Raw genomic sequence first — 15,985 nt, 5'->3', positions numbered from 1 at the left:
GGTGGCCATTTGGGCAGACACCAAGCTAACTGCAGGAGTTTTTTTTTTTCTTTTTTTCTTTTTTCCGTATCCCAGTGGCACCTGAAATGCCAGCAAGACAGAGCCCTTCATTCCCACGGAAAGGGGACTGAAGTCAGGGAGTCAAGTGGTCTTCCTCAGCAGATCCCACCCCTACAGAGCCCAGCAACCTAAGATCCACTGGCTTGAAATTTGCACTGCCACCACAGCAGTCTGAAGTCCACCTGGGATGCTGGAGCTTAGTTGGGGGAGGGGCCATTACTGAGGCTTGAGTAGGGAGTTTTCCCCTCACAGTGTGAACAAAGCCCATCAGGAAGTTTGGACTGAGGGGAGCCCACCATAGCACTTCAAAGCCACTGTAGCCAGACTGCCTCTCTAGAAAACTCTTCTCTGGGCAGGGCATCTCTGAAAGAAAGGCAGTAGCCCCAGTCAGGGGCTTATGAATAAAAGTCCCATATCCCTGGGACAGAGCACCTGAGGGAAGGGACGGTTGCTGGAGCAGCTTTAGCAGACTTAAACGTTCCTGCTTGCCAGCTCTGAAAAGAGCAGCGCATCACCCAGCACAGTGCTCAAGCTCTCCTAAAGAACAGACTGCCTCAAGTAGGTCCAGGGCCCAACAGGGGTTGACAGACACCTTATACAGGAGAGCTCTGGTTGGCATCTTGCGGGTACTCCTCTGGGATGAAGTTCCAGAGGAACGGGCAGAAAGCAATATTTGCTTTTCTGCAGCCTCCACTGGTGATACCCAGGCAAACAAGGTCTGGAGTGGACCTCCAGCAAACTCCAGCAGACCTGCAGAAGAGGGTCCTGACTGTTACAAGGAAATCTAACAGACAGAAAGCAATAGCATCAACATCAACAGAAAAGATGGCCATGCAGAAACTCTCTCAAAAGGTCACCAACAGCAAAGACCAAAGGTAAATAAATCCACAAAGATGTGGAAAAACCAGCACAAAAAGGCTGAAAATTTTAAAAACCAAAATGCCTCTTCTCCTCCAAAGGATGACAATTCCTCACCAGTAACGGAACAAAACTGGATGGAGAATGAGTTTGACGAATTGACAGAAGTAGGCTTTAGAAGGTGGGTAATAACAAACTCCTCCGAGCTAAAAAAGCGTGTTCTAACCCAATGCAAGGAAGCTAAGAACCTTGATAAAATGTTAGAGGAATAACCAGTTTAGAGAAGAACATAAATGACCTGATGAAGCTGCAAAACACAGCACGAGAACTTTGTGAAGCATACACAAGTATCAATAGCTGAATAGATCAAGTGGAAGAAAGGATATCAGAGACTGAAAATCAACTTAATGAAATAAAGTAAGAAGACAAGATTGTAGAATAAAGAATGAAAAGGAACAAACAAAGCCTACAAGAAATATGGGATTATGTGAAAGGACTAAACCTATGTTTGATTGGTGTACCTGAAAGTGACAGGGAGAATTGAACTAAATTGGAAAACATGCTTCAGGATATTATCCAGGAGAACTTCCCCACCTAGCAAGACAGGCCAACATTCAAATTCAGGAAATACAGAGAACACCACAAAGATACTCCTCGAGAAAAGCAACCCCAAGACAAATAATCATCAGGTTCTCCAAGGCTGAAGTGAAAGAAAAAATCTTAAGGGCAGCCAGAGGGAAAGGTCAGGTTATCTACAAAGGGAAGCCCATCAGACTAACAGTGGATCTCTCTGCAGAAAACCTACAAGCCAGAAGAGAGTGGGGGCCAATATTTAACATTCTTAAAGAAAAGAATTTTCAACCCAAAATTTCATATCCAGCCAAACTAAGGTTCATAAGTGAAGGAGAAATAAAATCCATTACAGTCAAGAAAATGCTGGGGGATTCTGTCACCACCAGGCCTGCCTTACAAGAGCTCCTGAAGGAAGCACTAAATATGGAAAGGAAAAAAGGGTACCAGCCTCTGCAAAAACAACCCAAAATGTAAAGACCATCGACACTATGAAGAAACTGCTTAACTAATGGGCAAAATAACCAGCTAACATCATAATAACAGGATCAAAATCACACATAACAAAATTAACCTTATATGTAAATGGGCTAAATGTCCCAATTGAAAAGCACAGACAGGCAAATTGTATAAAGAGTCAAGAACCATCAGTGTGCTGCTGTATTCAGGAGATGCATCTCATATGCAAAGATACATATAAGCTCAAAATAAAGGGATGGTTGAATATTTACCAACAAATGGAAAGAAAACAAAAATCAGGTGTTGCAATCATAGTCTCTGATAAAACAGACATTAACCAACAAAAATCAAAAAGACAAAGGATGGCATTACATAATGGTAAAGGGATCAATGTAACAACAAGAGCTACCTATACTAAATATATATGCACCCAATACAGGAGCACCCAGATTCATAAAGCAAGTACTTACAGACTTACAAAGAGACTCCCACACAGTGATAGTGGGAGACTTTAACACCTAACTGTCAATATTAGACAGATCAACGAGACAGAAAATTAACAAGGACATTCAAGACTTGAACTCAGCTCTAGACCAAGTGGACCTAAGAGATATCTACAGAACTCTCAACCCCAGATCAACAGAAAATATACTCTTCTCAGCACCAGTAGCACTTATTCTAAAATTGACCACATAATTGGAAGTAAAACACTCCTCAGCAAATGCAAAAGAACAAAAATCATAACAAACAGTCTCTCAGACCACAGTGCAACAAATTAGAACTCAGGATTAAGAAACTTACTCAAAACGGCACAACTACATGGAAACTGAACAACCTGCTCCTGAATGACTAATGGGTAAATAACAAAATCAGGCAAGGGAAAGAAATAAAGGGTATTCAAATAGGAAGAGAGAAAGCCAAGTTATCTCGGTTTGCAAACGACATGATTGTATATTTAGAAAACCCCATTGTCTCAGCCCAAAAACTCCTTAAGCTGATGAGCAACTTTAGCAAAATCTCAGGATACTAAATCAATGTGCAAAAATCACAAACATTGCTATTATAATAGACATTAATAGACAAACATTAATAGACAGAGAACCAAATCATGAATAAACTCTCATTCATAATTGCTACAAAGAGAATAAAATACCTAGGAATACAACTTACAAGTGATGTGAAGAACCTCTTCAAGGGGAACTACAAACTTCTGCTCAAGGAAATAAGAAAGGAAACACAGAAAAATGAAAAAAAAAAAATTCCATGCTCATGGATAGGAAGAATCAATATGGTGAAAATGGCAATACTGCCCAGAGTAATTTATAGATTCAATGCTATTCCAATCAAGCTACCATTGACTTTCTTCCATTATTGGAAAACAAAACAAAAAAAACAAAACAAAAAACAACAACAAAAAAATACTTTAAATTTCATATGGAACCAAAAAAGAGCCCGTATACCCCAGACAATCCTAAGCAAAAGCTGGAGGCAACATGCTACCTGACTTCAAACTACAAGGCTACAGTAACCGAAACAGCATGATACTGGTACCAAAACAGATATATAGATCAATGGAACAGAACAGAAGCCTCAGAAATAATGTCACACATCTACAACCATCTGATCTTTGACAAACCTGACAAAAACAAGCCATGGGGAAAGGATTCCCTATGTAATAAATGGTGCTGGGAAAACTGGCTAGCCATATGCAGAACTCTGAAAATGGACACCTTCCTTACACCTTATACAAAAATTAACCCAAGATGGATTAAAGATTAAATTGTAAGACCTAAAATCATAAAAACTCTAGAAGAAAACCTAGGCAATACCATTCAGGACATAGGCATGGGCAAAGACTTCATGACTAAAACAACAAAAGCAATGGCAACAAAAGTCAAAATTGACAAATGGGATCTAATTAAACTAAAGAATTTCTGCACAGAAAAAAATAAAATAAAATAAAATAATAATAAATAGATAAATAAATAAATAAATAAATATATAAATCATCAGAGTGAACAGACAACCTGCAGAATGGGAGAAAATTTTGCAATGTATCCATCTGAGAAATGGCCAATATCCATAATCTACAAGAAACTTAAACAAATTTACAAGAAAAAAAAATCCCATCAAAAAGTGGGTGAAGGATATAAACAGACACTTTTCAAAAGAAGACATTTATGCAGCCCACAAACATGAAAAAAAGCTCATCATCACTAGTCATTAGAGAAATGCAAATCAAAACCACAATGATATGCCATCTCATGCAAGTTAGAATGGTGATCATTAAAAAGTCAGGAAACAACAGATGCTGGAGAGATGCTGGAGAAAATGTGGAGAAATAGGAATGCTTTTACACTGTTGGTTGGAGTGTAAATTAGTTCAACCATTGTGGAAGACAGTGTGGTGATTCCTCAAGGATTTAGAACTAAAAATACCATTTGAGCCAGCAATCAATTACTGGGTATATACCCAAAGGATTAAAAATCATTCTACTACACAGACACATGAACATGTATGTTTATTGCAGCACTATTCACAATAGCAAAGACTTGGAATGAACCGAAATGCCCATCAATGTTATACTGGATAAAAAAGGAAATGTGGCACATATACACCATGAAATATTATGCAGCTATAAAAAAAAGAATGAGTTAATGTCCTTTGCAGGGACATGGATGAAGCTGGAAACCATCATTCTCAGCAAACTAACACAAGAACAGAAAACCAAGTACTGTATGTTCTCACTTATAAGTGGGAGTTGCACAATGAGAACATATGGACACAGGGAGGGGAACAACACACACTGGGTCCTGTTGAGGGGCAAGGGGATAGCATTAGGAGAAATACCTAATGTAGTTGACGGGTTGTTGGTTACAGCAAACCACCATGGCACATGTATACCTATGTAACAAACCTGCACATTCTGCCCGTGTATCCCAGAACTTAAAGCAAATAAATACATATATAGGCAGATGCCATAATTAGGCATTTCTAGAAAGGCCAAATTAAACATCTCAAAATGTACATAAAATTGTTAAACTTCATATTATTATAAGAATGCAGGGAGACTACAATAAGATATAACTTTACATAAAGCTTAAGATGGAACATTCTGAAAATGCCAATAAAAACATTTATTCCCTGCTAAGAGTACAAAAATCGTATTTTTCAAAAGAAATGAAAAAAATATATAGATGTGATTTAGCAAATGTGACCATGTTTACCCAATGGTTCAACAATTCTATGTATGTATCCTCGGATATACTAGTACTTGTGTATTTAGAGAAATATTTGAAAACTTTAATATCATTGTAGGTAAGACAAAAGAAGCAAATAATCCAAATATCTATAATCAGTAGAAAAATAAATTTTGGCATATATTTAATATGAAATATTCTATAAAAGTTAAAAATGAGCAACAGATTCATGCATCAACAGGAACGACAAAATATGTTCAACAACAATTTCCAGAGACTATACACAATATTGTTTTGCTTCTATTAACATGGAAACTAAAGAGCATTTTGTTCAGGCACACATACAAATAGTACTATAAACTAACAGCAAGAGTGGTAAATAAAAATTTGAGATTTTTGACATAAGTGATTGGATGGGAGAAATGAGGATGTACTGGTACAAGCACAAACGTATCAGTAGTGATCTGCTGCCTTAGTTATATAATGGGCACATGTGTGCTCACTTTATTATTTGCTGAATTACACATGTCAAATAATTAATTTAATAAAAAGTAGCTTCTCACCTGTTTGTCAGATCCACACATGTCCCATTATTTTTGCAAGGTTCAGAGGAACATTCATTAATTTCAATTTCACACAGAGATCCAGAAAACCCAGGTCTGCAAATACACCTTTTAAACAAAAAATTTAGTAACTCCATTAGTATAGATGTATAAAATCAATGCTTCAACTAATTGTAGTGTGGCAAGTTTTTAATAAGTATAAAGGTTGCTTAATTCACCAATTAAAGTTCTATACCTATATATACATCTAGACACATAAACATGTATCTAGATACTTTTTAGTTTTCTGTACCTGAAATTGTTGACCATATCTTCACAGTCACCATAATCCTGGCAGGAAAGGAAGAGGCACTCTTTCACATCAATTTCACAGTGTTTACCTTCAAATTCTGCAAAGAGTATGAGATGAGTATGGATGAGCAATCCTTGTTATAGAGTAAAAAAATCAGAATCAGTGGTAGACTAAAGAATACATTCATAATGGAGGTTAAAAAAAAAAGAAAAGAATCTCAAGCTTCTCATAAAACTCCATTTCACATAATGTGTGCATAAAAACATACCAGTTTCTAGATTAATCAGTTTGAATGAAAGATTCTAGGGAGGAATACTCTACTAAATCCTCTGAGAAGGTAGAGATGTTGCTAATGTTGCTGTTGTTTTAAAGTATTTAAATGTTTGAACAAGAAGAACTGAAATGATCCGGAAAGCAAATGAATTAATGTGATGACCAATCTTAAAGTAAAATTGAGCTTCAATGATCAAATTTATTCAAGGCAGTTAGCAGATGAGGCAAATTATTTAATTGCTTTTTAGATGCAAGTGATTCAAAGAAAACAAATTATTTTGATTCATAGCTACATAATCAGTCATCCATTTAAACACACACCAGTTATATTTTTAAAAAAATGTGAAAGAAAATTATACAGGCTGATAAAAGAGGCAGTTGTAATTATTTCAACTCATTTGTGTCAGAAAAAAACCTGCATGTAATCACTTTTTACAATACAATGAAATATATTAATATTTATAATAAACAGTTAAACAATTCTATGGTTATATATTGACTAAGTATAATAAAGTATATGCTTAAAACTATTTTTCTTGTTCATATTGTTTCTGTACTAATTCAAACATGTAAGAAACAAGATTTCCCTTTATTTTGCTTTTTCGGTGATATTACTAAGCACTAAATAAGTTCAGCCACATCATACAATATTCTAAATGTCAATATGCAATCAGGCTAATTTAGTTTGAGGAACAAAGTGTCATTCAAGTTATTTTAAGGAAACTGTATTCATTGTTGGCATACACATAGACTGGAATTGGAACTAAGAAGCATTTAAAGGGAAGCATAGTCTAGCTATCCAGGAATGGCTGTCTTCCTTTCATAGTACCTGTCCTTTATCCTTCTCATATCACTTTTTCTTCTCTTTCTATCACAAATATCTCAACATGTTCAGTTTCAAATCACTTGTAATGTTGCCATGCAAATGATATAGCACAGTTTTCTTGGTCTCTGTCTATATTATGATATTTCAGCTTCAGCACCAACTGTTCAATAAAAAATTCCCTCGGTATTTCTTCACTCAGATTCTCATGATAGAACATGGAATTTCTGACCTACTTCATCTTTTCATATCATACCATGCCACAGTCAATGCCATTCTCTGTGGTGTCTACCATTGGATCAAACTCCAAACTTGCCTCCCGTTGCAATTTAACAGGGAGCTTGGTGTTACACATTATGAAATCTGGCTGCCTCTTTGGTAGGATATAATATGGAAAACTAAAAGTTACATAATCCAAAAGAAAACAAAAAAGAAAATTAAACAAAGTACAGATATAACAAATAAAAAACAAATAGCTAGATGGTGTATTTATAGCCACACATATCAAAAATTATATTAAATATGATTTTTAAAATCTCCAATTTGAAGGTAGAGGCAGACTAAATAACAGAAGAAACTACATGATAGCTAAAAGAAATTTATTTAAAACATAATAACAATGATAGGTAAACATTTAAAAGATGGAATGATCACACATTATGAAACACTAATTGTTAAGTAAGCTACAGTACTTATGTGGCTAGCAGCCCAGGTAGTCTTCATGACAAACAATATTTTTAATATGCTGTATTTTTCTTACTCAATTCTCAGAGCCTACAAATGAATCTCTGAAGTTACACTTTTGTAGTTCGTTCATACACTAGATGTTGTATCCTTAGCATTAGAAACAAAGTTAAAATGAATTACTTCCAAGTTAATACGGCTCTCCTCACTTTAGGTGAGCAAGTTGTAATTGTTCCAACATGCAAGATGTTTAATTCTTTAAGTATTTGATTGAGGTTAGATTTTTCACAAGTTAAAAATTTAAAAAGTTGGCCGGGCGCGGTGGCTCACGCCTGTAATCCCAGCACTTTGGGAGGCCGAGGCGGGCGGATCACAAGGTCAGGAGATCGAGACCATGGTGAAACCCCGTCTCTACTAAAAATAGAAAAAATTAGCCGGGTGCAGTGGCGGGCGCCTGTAGTCCCAGCTACTCGGGAGGCTGAGGCCAGAGAATGGCGTGAACCCGGGAGGCGGAGCTTGCAGTGAGCCGAGATTGTGCCACTGCACTCCAGCCTGGGCGACAGAGCGAGACTCCGTCTCAAAAAAAAAAAAAAAAAAAAAAAAAAAAAAATTAAAAAGTTGAGTGCATTTCACCATTCCTACTTTAAGCCTGGTTAGTTTTCTCTGGGAGGCAGGGCATTTTGACACTAAAGTGATTCTTAGAAATGTTCTTTTGAGGCAGTGGAACTCAGGGGCACTGACTGGCTATAAAGAAGTGTGAGTGAGCCTCCATGATTTCAGCTGTGCTGATGAATTATAACACTCAAGGCCCAGGACCTTGGGTAGCTCACAGGATAACCTTGTTTCCCGTGATTTTGTCGTATTCATTAAGTTTGACATTTCTGAGATGGAGTTTTGTTACCAACTGGCAACATATGTCAATGGGTTGAGGAAATGAGATTGCCGAAATGCAGTAGACACTGGGAGAAAAAATAAAGTATATGTGGATTGCATTCAAAATAAAGCAAAGCTTTGCTGAGAGAGCTTATGTTTTAGGGATTTTAAGAGTGAAGTGTGCATACAGTCACGTGCTGCATAACAACATTTTGGTCAATGACAGACCACATTTTTAGCGACAAGGATCTTTAAAGATTATAATGGACCTGTAAATGCGTAGGGTATCTCATCTAGGTTTGTGTCAGGACACTCTATGGTGTTCACACAACAAAATTGCCTAGTGATACATTTCTCAGGATATATCCCGTTTTTTAAGCAATACATGACTGTATACTTAATCCCAAACTACATATTCTATAATCCTTGGTGTTAGAAGTTACAATTCATTTCTATGAAAGGTTCTTGTTTTGAATATATGAAGTTACAGGTAAGAAACTATCCAAAAAGAAAGTTTAGTATTACTAATTTTATGTTGTCCCCTTGTTCTTTATTCCTACTCAGAACTATTCGGTTGACCCTACTTTGTTAACTGCAGTGAGGATCTTCACATGCATTAAAAGTGAAGCATTCTCAAATGGATACTGCCTTGATCCTTTTCTTACACTGTCTCATCTGTGTATGATAACAAATACACATGAATGGTTAGTAAATGATATTTTTATACTTCTGCACTTATTCTTCGAAAATATACAAAATTAAATTTTAAAGCCTACTGCAGAAATGTAAGATCTAAATCAATCTGGATTATAGGTATTAATTTTTAAAATTAATTAATATTTTTCCTTTCTAACAAATTCAGCCTTTTTGCAGTTTGTGCTCTAGAAGGTAATGTTTGGAACAGAGTACAATAATGAAATTTTCATTAAAAAACCCATTTTACATAACATTTTATTGTTCAGGACTATATTTTAACAATCTCCACTTCAGAACTGGTATTAATTGGAGTAATTTGAAATGAATGTAAATAGGGAAAAAACTAGTGTATATCATAGCATGAATTCAAACAAGGTAGTTAAAAATAATATATTTTAAAATAAAAGCTCACTTAAAAATGTTTTTCTTTCAAAAGTATTAAATGTCTTATTTCTATTTATTCTTAATTAAATAATCTAATTTCTCTGGATTTAAAAACTTGATAAAAAGAAAACAAAAAATGCTTCAGAAGTTTCTCTTAGCAAGTCAGATTTTTAAAAAATACTATTTTATTGAAAAATATTTGTATTCAAATATTAACATTTTCTAAAATAATTAACCAATATAAGTAATTCTTCAAATTTAACTTTAAAAACTATGAAATATGAATATATAGAACTAATATTTCCAATAGTCCCTAATAAGATTTTTTAACACCTATTTTTAAAGTGAACTTAAAAAAAGAAAAGCTAATATTTTAGAATGTAATAAATATTTAACATGTTTTGTTTAATTATGTATGTATTTTCTTTAAGGAATTCTCTAAATTCAAATTTCTACAGCTATTAACCTTAATAGGTATGTGCTACAACATGGGTACCTGTTTTTAATTGTCAACAGGAGTAATTTCTAATTTATACAAACTATTTTGTCAAATGACACATTTATTTGGTATTTGTACTTGTATACCTTAGGTAATGTAGAATTAACATAATGATAGTATATATACTGGAGTAATAGACACATTTAAATGCAACTACTTGTCTCCCCTGATACTACAATTCCATCAAGCTTAGGATCACAATTGTAAATCAATAGCACATGTAAATGATCTGATTCTGCTTTCACTACAGCTCCTTGCAAGGTATCTTTGCCACATTTTAATCCTGTCATTTAAAGAAACGTCTGCTTCTTTCACCTTGAAGACATACAAAGTGGCTGTTTTAGAAACTAAGCTCTTTAGATTAAATTAAGAAGCATTTGATAGGGTAATTTTTTGCCTATAAACTGAGAAATAGAGTAATTCAAGAAGAAACAAAAAAAAACCATTCATAAAAAGACCATTAGAAGAAATTATTTAACTCTTGACATATTTCTAGGCTAGACACACACATGCTAACATAATAATTCTACTGTATGCTACAAACACACATTCTCATGCATTTCATCTGAAGTCCTCTTTATCTTCTTAATCTTCATGTGGTTTTGTTGGTTTTATTATTATTATTATTATTTTATTAGAGACAAAGTCCTGCTCTGTTGCCCAAGATGAAGTTCTCACTGTAACCTTAAACTCCTGGGCTCTAATGATCCCTTCTGCTTTACAGTTCTGAGCAGTTAGGACTGCAGACATGAACCACCATGCACTGCAAGTTTTTAAAAAATAATTTGTAGAGATAGATATGTTGACCAAGCTGGTCTGGAGCTCTTGGCCTCAAGTAATCCTCCTGCCTTAGTCTCCCAAAGTGCTGGGATTACAAGTGTGAGTTGTTGTGCCTGGCGCTCAAGTGATAAAATTTATATTTTATTTCTACCAGCTTGAAATTGAAACCAGTTTATTCAACCTTTCCCACTCAAATTAACTCTTTGCCTTCACGCTATGTCGTAGCCATTACTCTACTGGCCATAAACAATATAAACAAAAACATGAACTTAGTTAAGAAGTGAGATTTATTGGTAACCCGGCTGAGAGGGGTATCAGGCAGTTCACAAAATTGAAGTAAGAACTGTAAGTTCCTCCAGGATTCCTTCTTTCCCAAACACTTCTATCCTACTATATGCAGATCATCTCCACATGAAGAGAACATGGTCGTTGACTGTACCAATTGAAAACATCTGGCAGAAAGAGAAGGCCTCTTCTCTCAGCATCAATTCCAAAGAAAGGGTCTGAACGCCAATATTCCAGTCACATGCCTGCCCAGACTTAGGTAAACCATAGTTACCAGAGGATGGAATTTACTATGTGTCTTAGCTTGAGTTCTTAAAACAAACAAACAAACAAACAAAAAAAAGTCTGAGACAATGATTTTCTCACAAGAAGTTTATTTGAGAGGTCATCCCAGATCCCAGGAATTATTGCAAGGGAGTGGAAGATAAAGCAGGGAAGGGAGTGGTTTAATGAGCACATAATTGTTGTGGGCAACTGAGGCTTCATATGCTGGAGACCTTCTTATAAATCATGCAGAACATAACTAAAAGTTGTCAATAGAAATGAGAAAGCAATGTTATGTATCCACAACTTGTCATCCCTTGTACATATTTCTGGCATAAATGTGGAAGTGATGCAGGATTTTTCTCAGCCCATTTGCCAGACTTGTGGGAGGGGTGCCCCATCTACTCGGTCCACTATGCTCAAGCCTTTGGGGGAGGGAGCATGTGAGCCAGTGAGTGCAGGACCTCTCTGGCCACTCAACATGCCGAAACAGGAGAAAGCTCCACACAGCCCCCCCCAGCCAGACCAGGTGTGTTGCCTTGTGGGGAACACGGTGGCACCCAGTTGAGTGTGTATGTGACATTGAAGCCCCAGAGGGGACATTACAGTGCTCCTTTAGTTCCACCATTCACGGACAGCAGTGTGTTAGCAGCTCAGCTGGCCCCTTGCCTCGTCATATGGTTGGCTGCCCTCTGCGAGGGAGGGCAAAGGGCTGGCTGGACAGCCTTTCTGGGTACCCATACTCAGAGGGTCCCAAGCTCTTGTCTGGTGTCCAAGAAGAATGAGGTCATGCAGATGACTGAAGGGTGATGAAGGTGGATAATTTTATTGAGTGATGAAAACAGGTCTCAGAGGAGAGGGGAGCTTGAGAGGGTATAAGTAGGACAGGTTGTCTTCCTGTACAACCTGAAGGCAGGCTGTCTCTTCCCCAAAGTCAGGCCATATCGTCTTCTACTGACTGAGTCTGGGGTTTTTATAGACACAGGATGGGGAGTGTGCGTTGATTGGTTTGTGAGTATGCAAAAGTTAAAATGAAGACAAGACTCGAAGGTGGGTACAAAAGTGTGGAAAACCAATTAGGAAAGAGTAGGTGTATGTAAAATAGGTGAAGGGTGGGGATCAATCAGAGGAAAGCACTGCCAAACAGGAAGACAAGTTCTCAATCTGGTCTGAGGATTTAACTTATAGCTTGGCTTTCAGGCTTTAAACTGTCATTGGCTTGGAGGTGATGTTTCACCAAGTACCTATCCTTATCTGTCTAGGCATTTGGCTGCCTCCTGTCACTATCAAAAGCTTTTACAGCATTGTACTTTAATGATTAATTAACTGGTGTGTCTCTCCTTTAAACTTTAAATTCCTTGAGGGCATATCTTCACCATGTTTAATTTTTCCAGAACCTATCTCAAGACTTGACACATCATAGGAAATCAATATGTTTGTTGAATCAGTTAATAATATTTTTAAAATTTCTGGAACACTACCAACATGCAGTTACAAGACAGACATGTATTTGTGTACAGAGTACAGTTTATAAAGGCAGAAAAAGTTGGTTACAATAAATTTCTAGGTGTGTAAATTCATTACATACTAAATAATCAAAGCTAACACTATTGAGGTGTCAAAAATAAAACCCATTTGTTTATAGAAATCTTATAAAATGTGCCTTTCTATGTGTTGTTTTTCTATTTATTAAAGCAATGTTTTTTCTTACATTGTGCCAAACGAATAAGATTTTATATAAAATAAACATATTGAATTATTAGTGTCACATGCTCTTTTGCCCCCTCATTTAGTTGTAGAAAATGTTCACTATTCATAGAGACCCAAATAATCACCTCAATTCTAGTCAGAAGACAGAAGCATTGCCCTTTATCTCACAAAGCAGGATCACAATAGTTCCGGTGCTTAACTATACTGATAATTTTTTAAGTAGCTTACTTTGCAAAAAGGATTAGATCATTTTTACTATACATTTCAATCACATTAACCAAAATAGTTTACCTGCTAAGCAAACAGTTTGACATAAACCCAAAAGTATCAGTTATTCTACTTGCTGGTCCTTCAGAGTGAATTTGAATGTCATTTCTAATATAGTTGTCTAACATATAGTCGCATTGTTACTCTGGCTGAAATTTTATCTATACTCACATTTATCTAGTGAGAGACCCTATAGACTGGCTAAAAACTGTGGAAACAAATTCAGAAATACATATGCTGAATCCTTAGCCTAAAGTCTTAAATTTCTACTCTGATGTCCTATTTTAGTCAATTGACAAACACCAACAACTTACAAAGAGATCCAGTGGAGCTTCCAAATCATATCTGTAGATGTTAAGTATTGGAATTCTTTGTAGTTCTAAATGTTGATACTTGTGAGAATTAAATTTGATAAAATATTTTCTTTTAAAAACAATATGCTGGCTTTGACATAGAACCTATCTTAAATAAAGCTGTTAAAGTAACTCAGTCAAAGCTTCTAAAATGTTGCAGTCAACTTCTTTTGAATTTTCTGAAGTAGTTTTTAAAAGCAATGTTACAACCTTTAATTTTTGATCTGCTACAGAACTTAAAACTGCTAAAGACACATTATTACAGTAGTCAGATCTGATTTACAGAAACATACTCCACAATTAGGTTTAGAAAAACATAGATGTAAATTCGTTAAAAAAAAAATGATGTGCACTTCAAGTATCTCTTTGTACTGAATCGCAATCACAAAGGAATAAACAAATAATTCACTGTGTCCACCTGCCGCTCTAGCCAAAGCTCTGATTTGACTTAAGTACAATAATAAAATACTAAGGGGTAATAAGATTTCCTTTATTTAATAATAGTGAAATCTAAATTCTACCCATGACATCTTTGTTAATGTTCAAGGGGACAGCAGATATCATTACTAGTTCAATATATGACTAGAAGGTTTTATAATGTTTCTAAACTTTCTTTCCCTGACCCCATAGCAGGAAAGAAATATCACTATATTTTATAAATTTATTAAATGCACTTATAAATAGCAAATGAATTTTTAAAATACTAAGGTTTGAAAACAATGCCCACTTTGTAGAAAATTATATCTGATAGAAACAAAAGAGGTTTACCTAAAGTGAATAAATATACTATGGCCTTCTCAATAAATATCTATCTAATATTTATGTTCTGAGATTTTTTTTCTATTTTACTTAGCTACTTACATTCTCAGAAATAATAATGTTATTAAGTAAAAAAAATTCTGTGTAGTAGAATGTTTAGTAGAATTGTTCTACTAAATAAATTCACCTCACTGATATTGAATAATTTTCAACAAGTTTCACTCTCAAAGTTTGCTAAAAGGAAAACTATTTACTTGTTGGAATTATGTTCTTCATAATTACTAAATTTGGGCATCAAATGCTCCCCTTGTATTTTTTCTTCTCTATCTTGTTTCACCTGTCTCATTCTTGCAAACATTCTTTCACATGGTCTGTAAAACCCATGCCATTTTTGCAAAATCAATTATTGATGGTTTTCTAGCTTTTAGTTTTAATCTTTCAGAACACCCAGAAGTTTCTGTCATGTATACAGGTTCAAGGACTTGCCTCAAAATCCTTTAAAAAGATTAATATCTTAAGAAAATTTTAGAGGATTTGCAAAAACAAATGGAAATAGCTTTGAATTAGATACCTATTTAACTAAAGTCATCTAAGCTGGCTTTTTTGAACAGAAGAGTAAATAAGTAATATCCTTATCATTAAGAGACTCCCTTAAGGGCCAGTGAGAGGGAGGAAAACATGAAACCACAGGTGAATATTAGAAAATAACTTGCAGTTGTGGACCTCCAAACACAATGTGTTTTTTATATTATGCTTATGACACATCTAGTTATTCTGAAAACTGGCCATGTGTTTTGGAGCAGAAGCATTTCCATTGAAAATCATAATTGCTTGTGAGTAACCATCAACACATGAACAGTGAACATGTACCTAAACCACTGTGCATCAATGAGACTTTCTTCACTTGCACATGAAGAAACCCCAATCAAGAAAGTTTAATGATATAAGCAGAGTTATTGGCTGATATGACCCAGATAGCCAGAAATATCCTGGCTTCAGATATGGTTGGATCCAGGAGCTCCAACAGTATTATTTGAACTGTTCATTCTTTCTTGCATAGGATTTCTCTTATGAGACTAAGCAGCCACCAAAGTTATGTGATTATAACTAAACAGTCTAAGTAGAAAGAAGTAATATTTTGATAGCTCCAGAATAAAATGTAAACTAAGACATTTCATTACTTTCAATTATACCTATGCCCATCTCTAACTAACTGCTATTGTCATGAACACTGCATGAACAGGATTGTTCAGAAAAGAGAAACTGTTATTAAAGGAGAGACAGCTTCTGAAAGAAAAAAAAAAAGGCCAAAAAGCTATAAAGCTTTACTCTT

The 15,985-nt window shown here is 35.3% G+C and overlaps 1 protein-coding gene across 2 annotated transcripts in view; it reads right to left on the bottom strand.

Moving 5' to 3' along the window:
- EYS (EGF-like photoreceptor maintenance factor) overlaps positions 1-15,985 on the bottom strand; it is a 1,786,799-nt gene that overhangs the window by 1,187,204 nt on the left and 583,610 nt on the right. For both annotated transcript variants that reach the window (XM_078001263.1, XM_078001264.1), the window contains exons 14-15: positions 6,003-6,099; positions 5,711-5,818 (exon numbers count right to left, since the gene is read on the bottom strand). In XM_078001263.1, coding sequence (XP_077857389.1) covers positions 5,711-5,818; positions 6,003-6,099 — 205 coding nt within the window. The remainder of the gene's footprint in view (positions 1-5,710; positions 5,819-6,002; positions 6,100-15,985) is intronic.

The sequence above is a fragment of the Macaca mulatta genome, chromosome 4 (assembly GCF_049350105.2).
Source record: "Macaca mulatta isolate MMU2019108-1 chromosome 4, T2T-MMU8v2.0, whole genome shotgun sequence".
Lineage (NCBI taxonomy): Eukaryota > Metazoa > Chordata > Mammalia > Primates > Cercopithecidae > Macaca > Macaca mulatta.
This window is presented reverse-complemented; position numbering and strand designations above follow the sequence as displayed.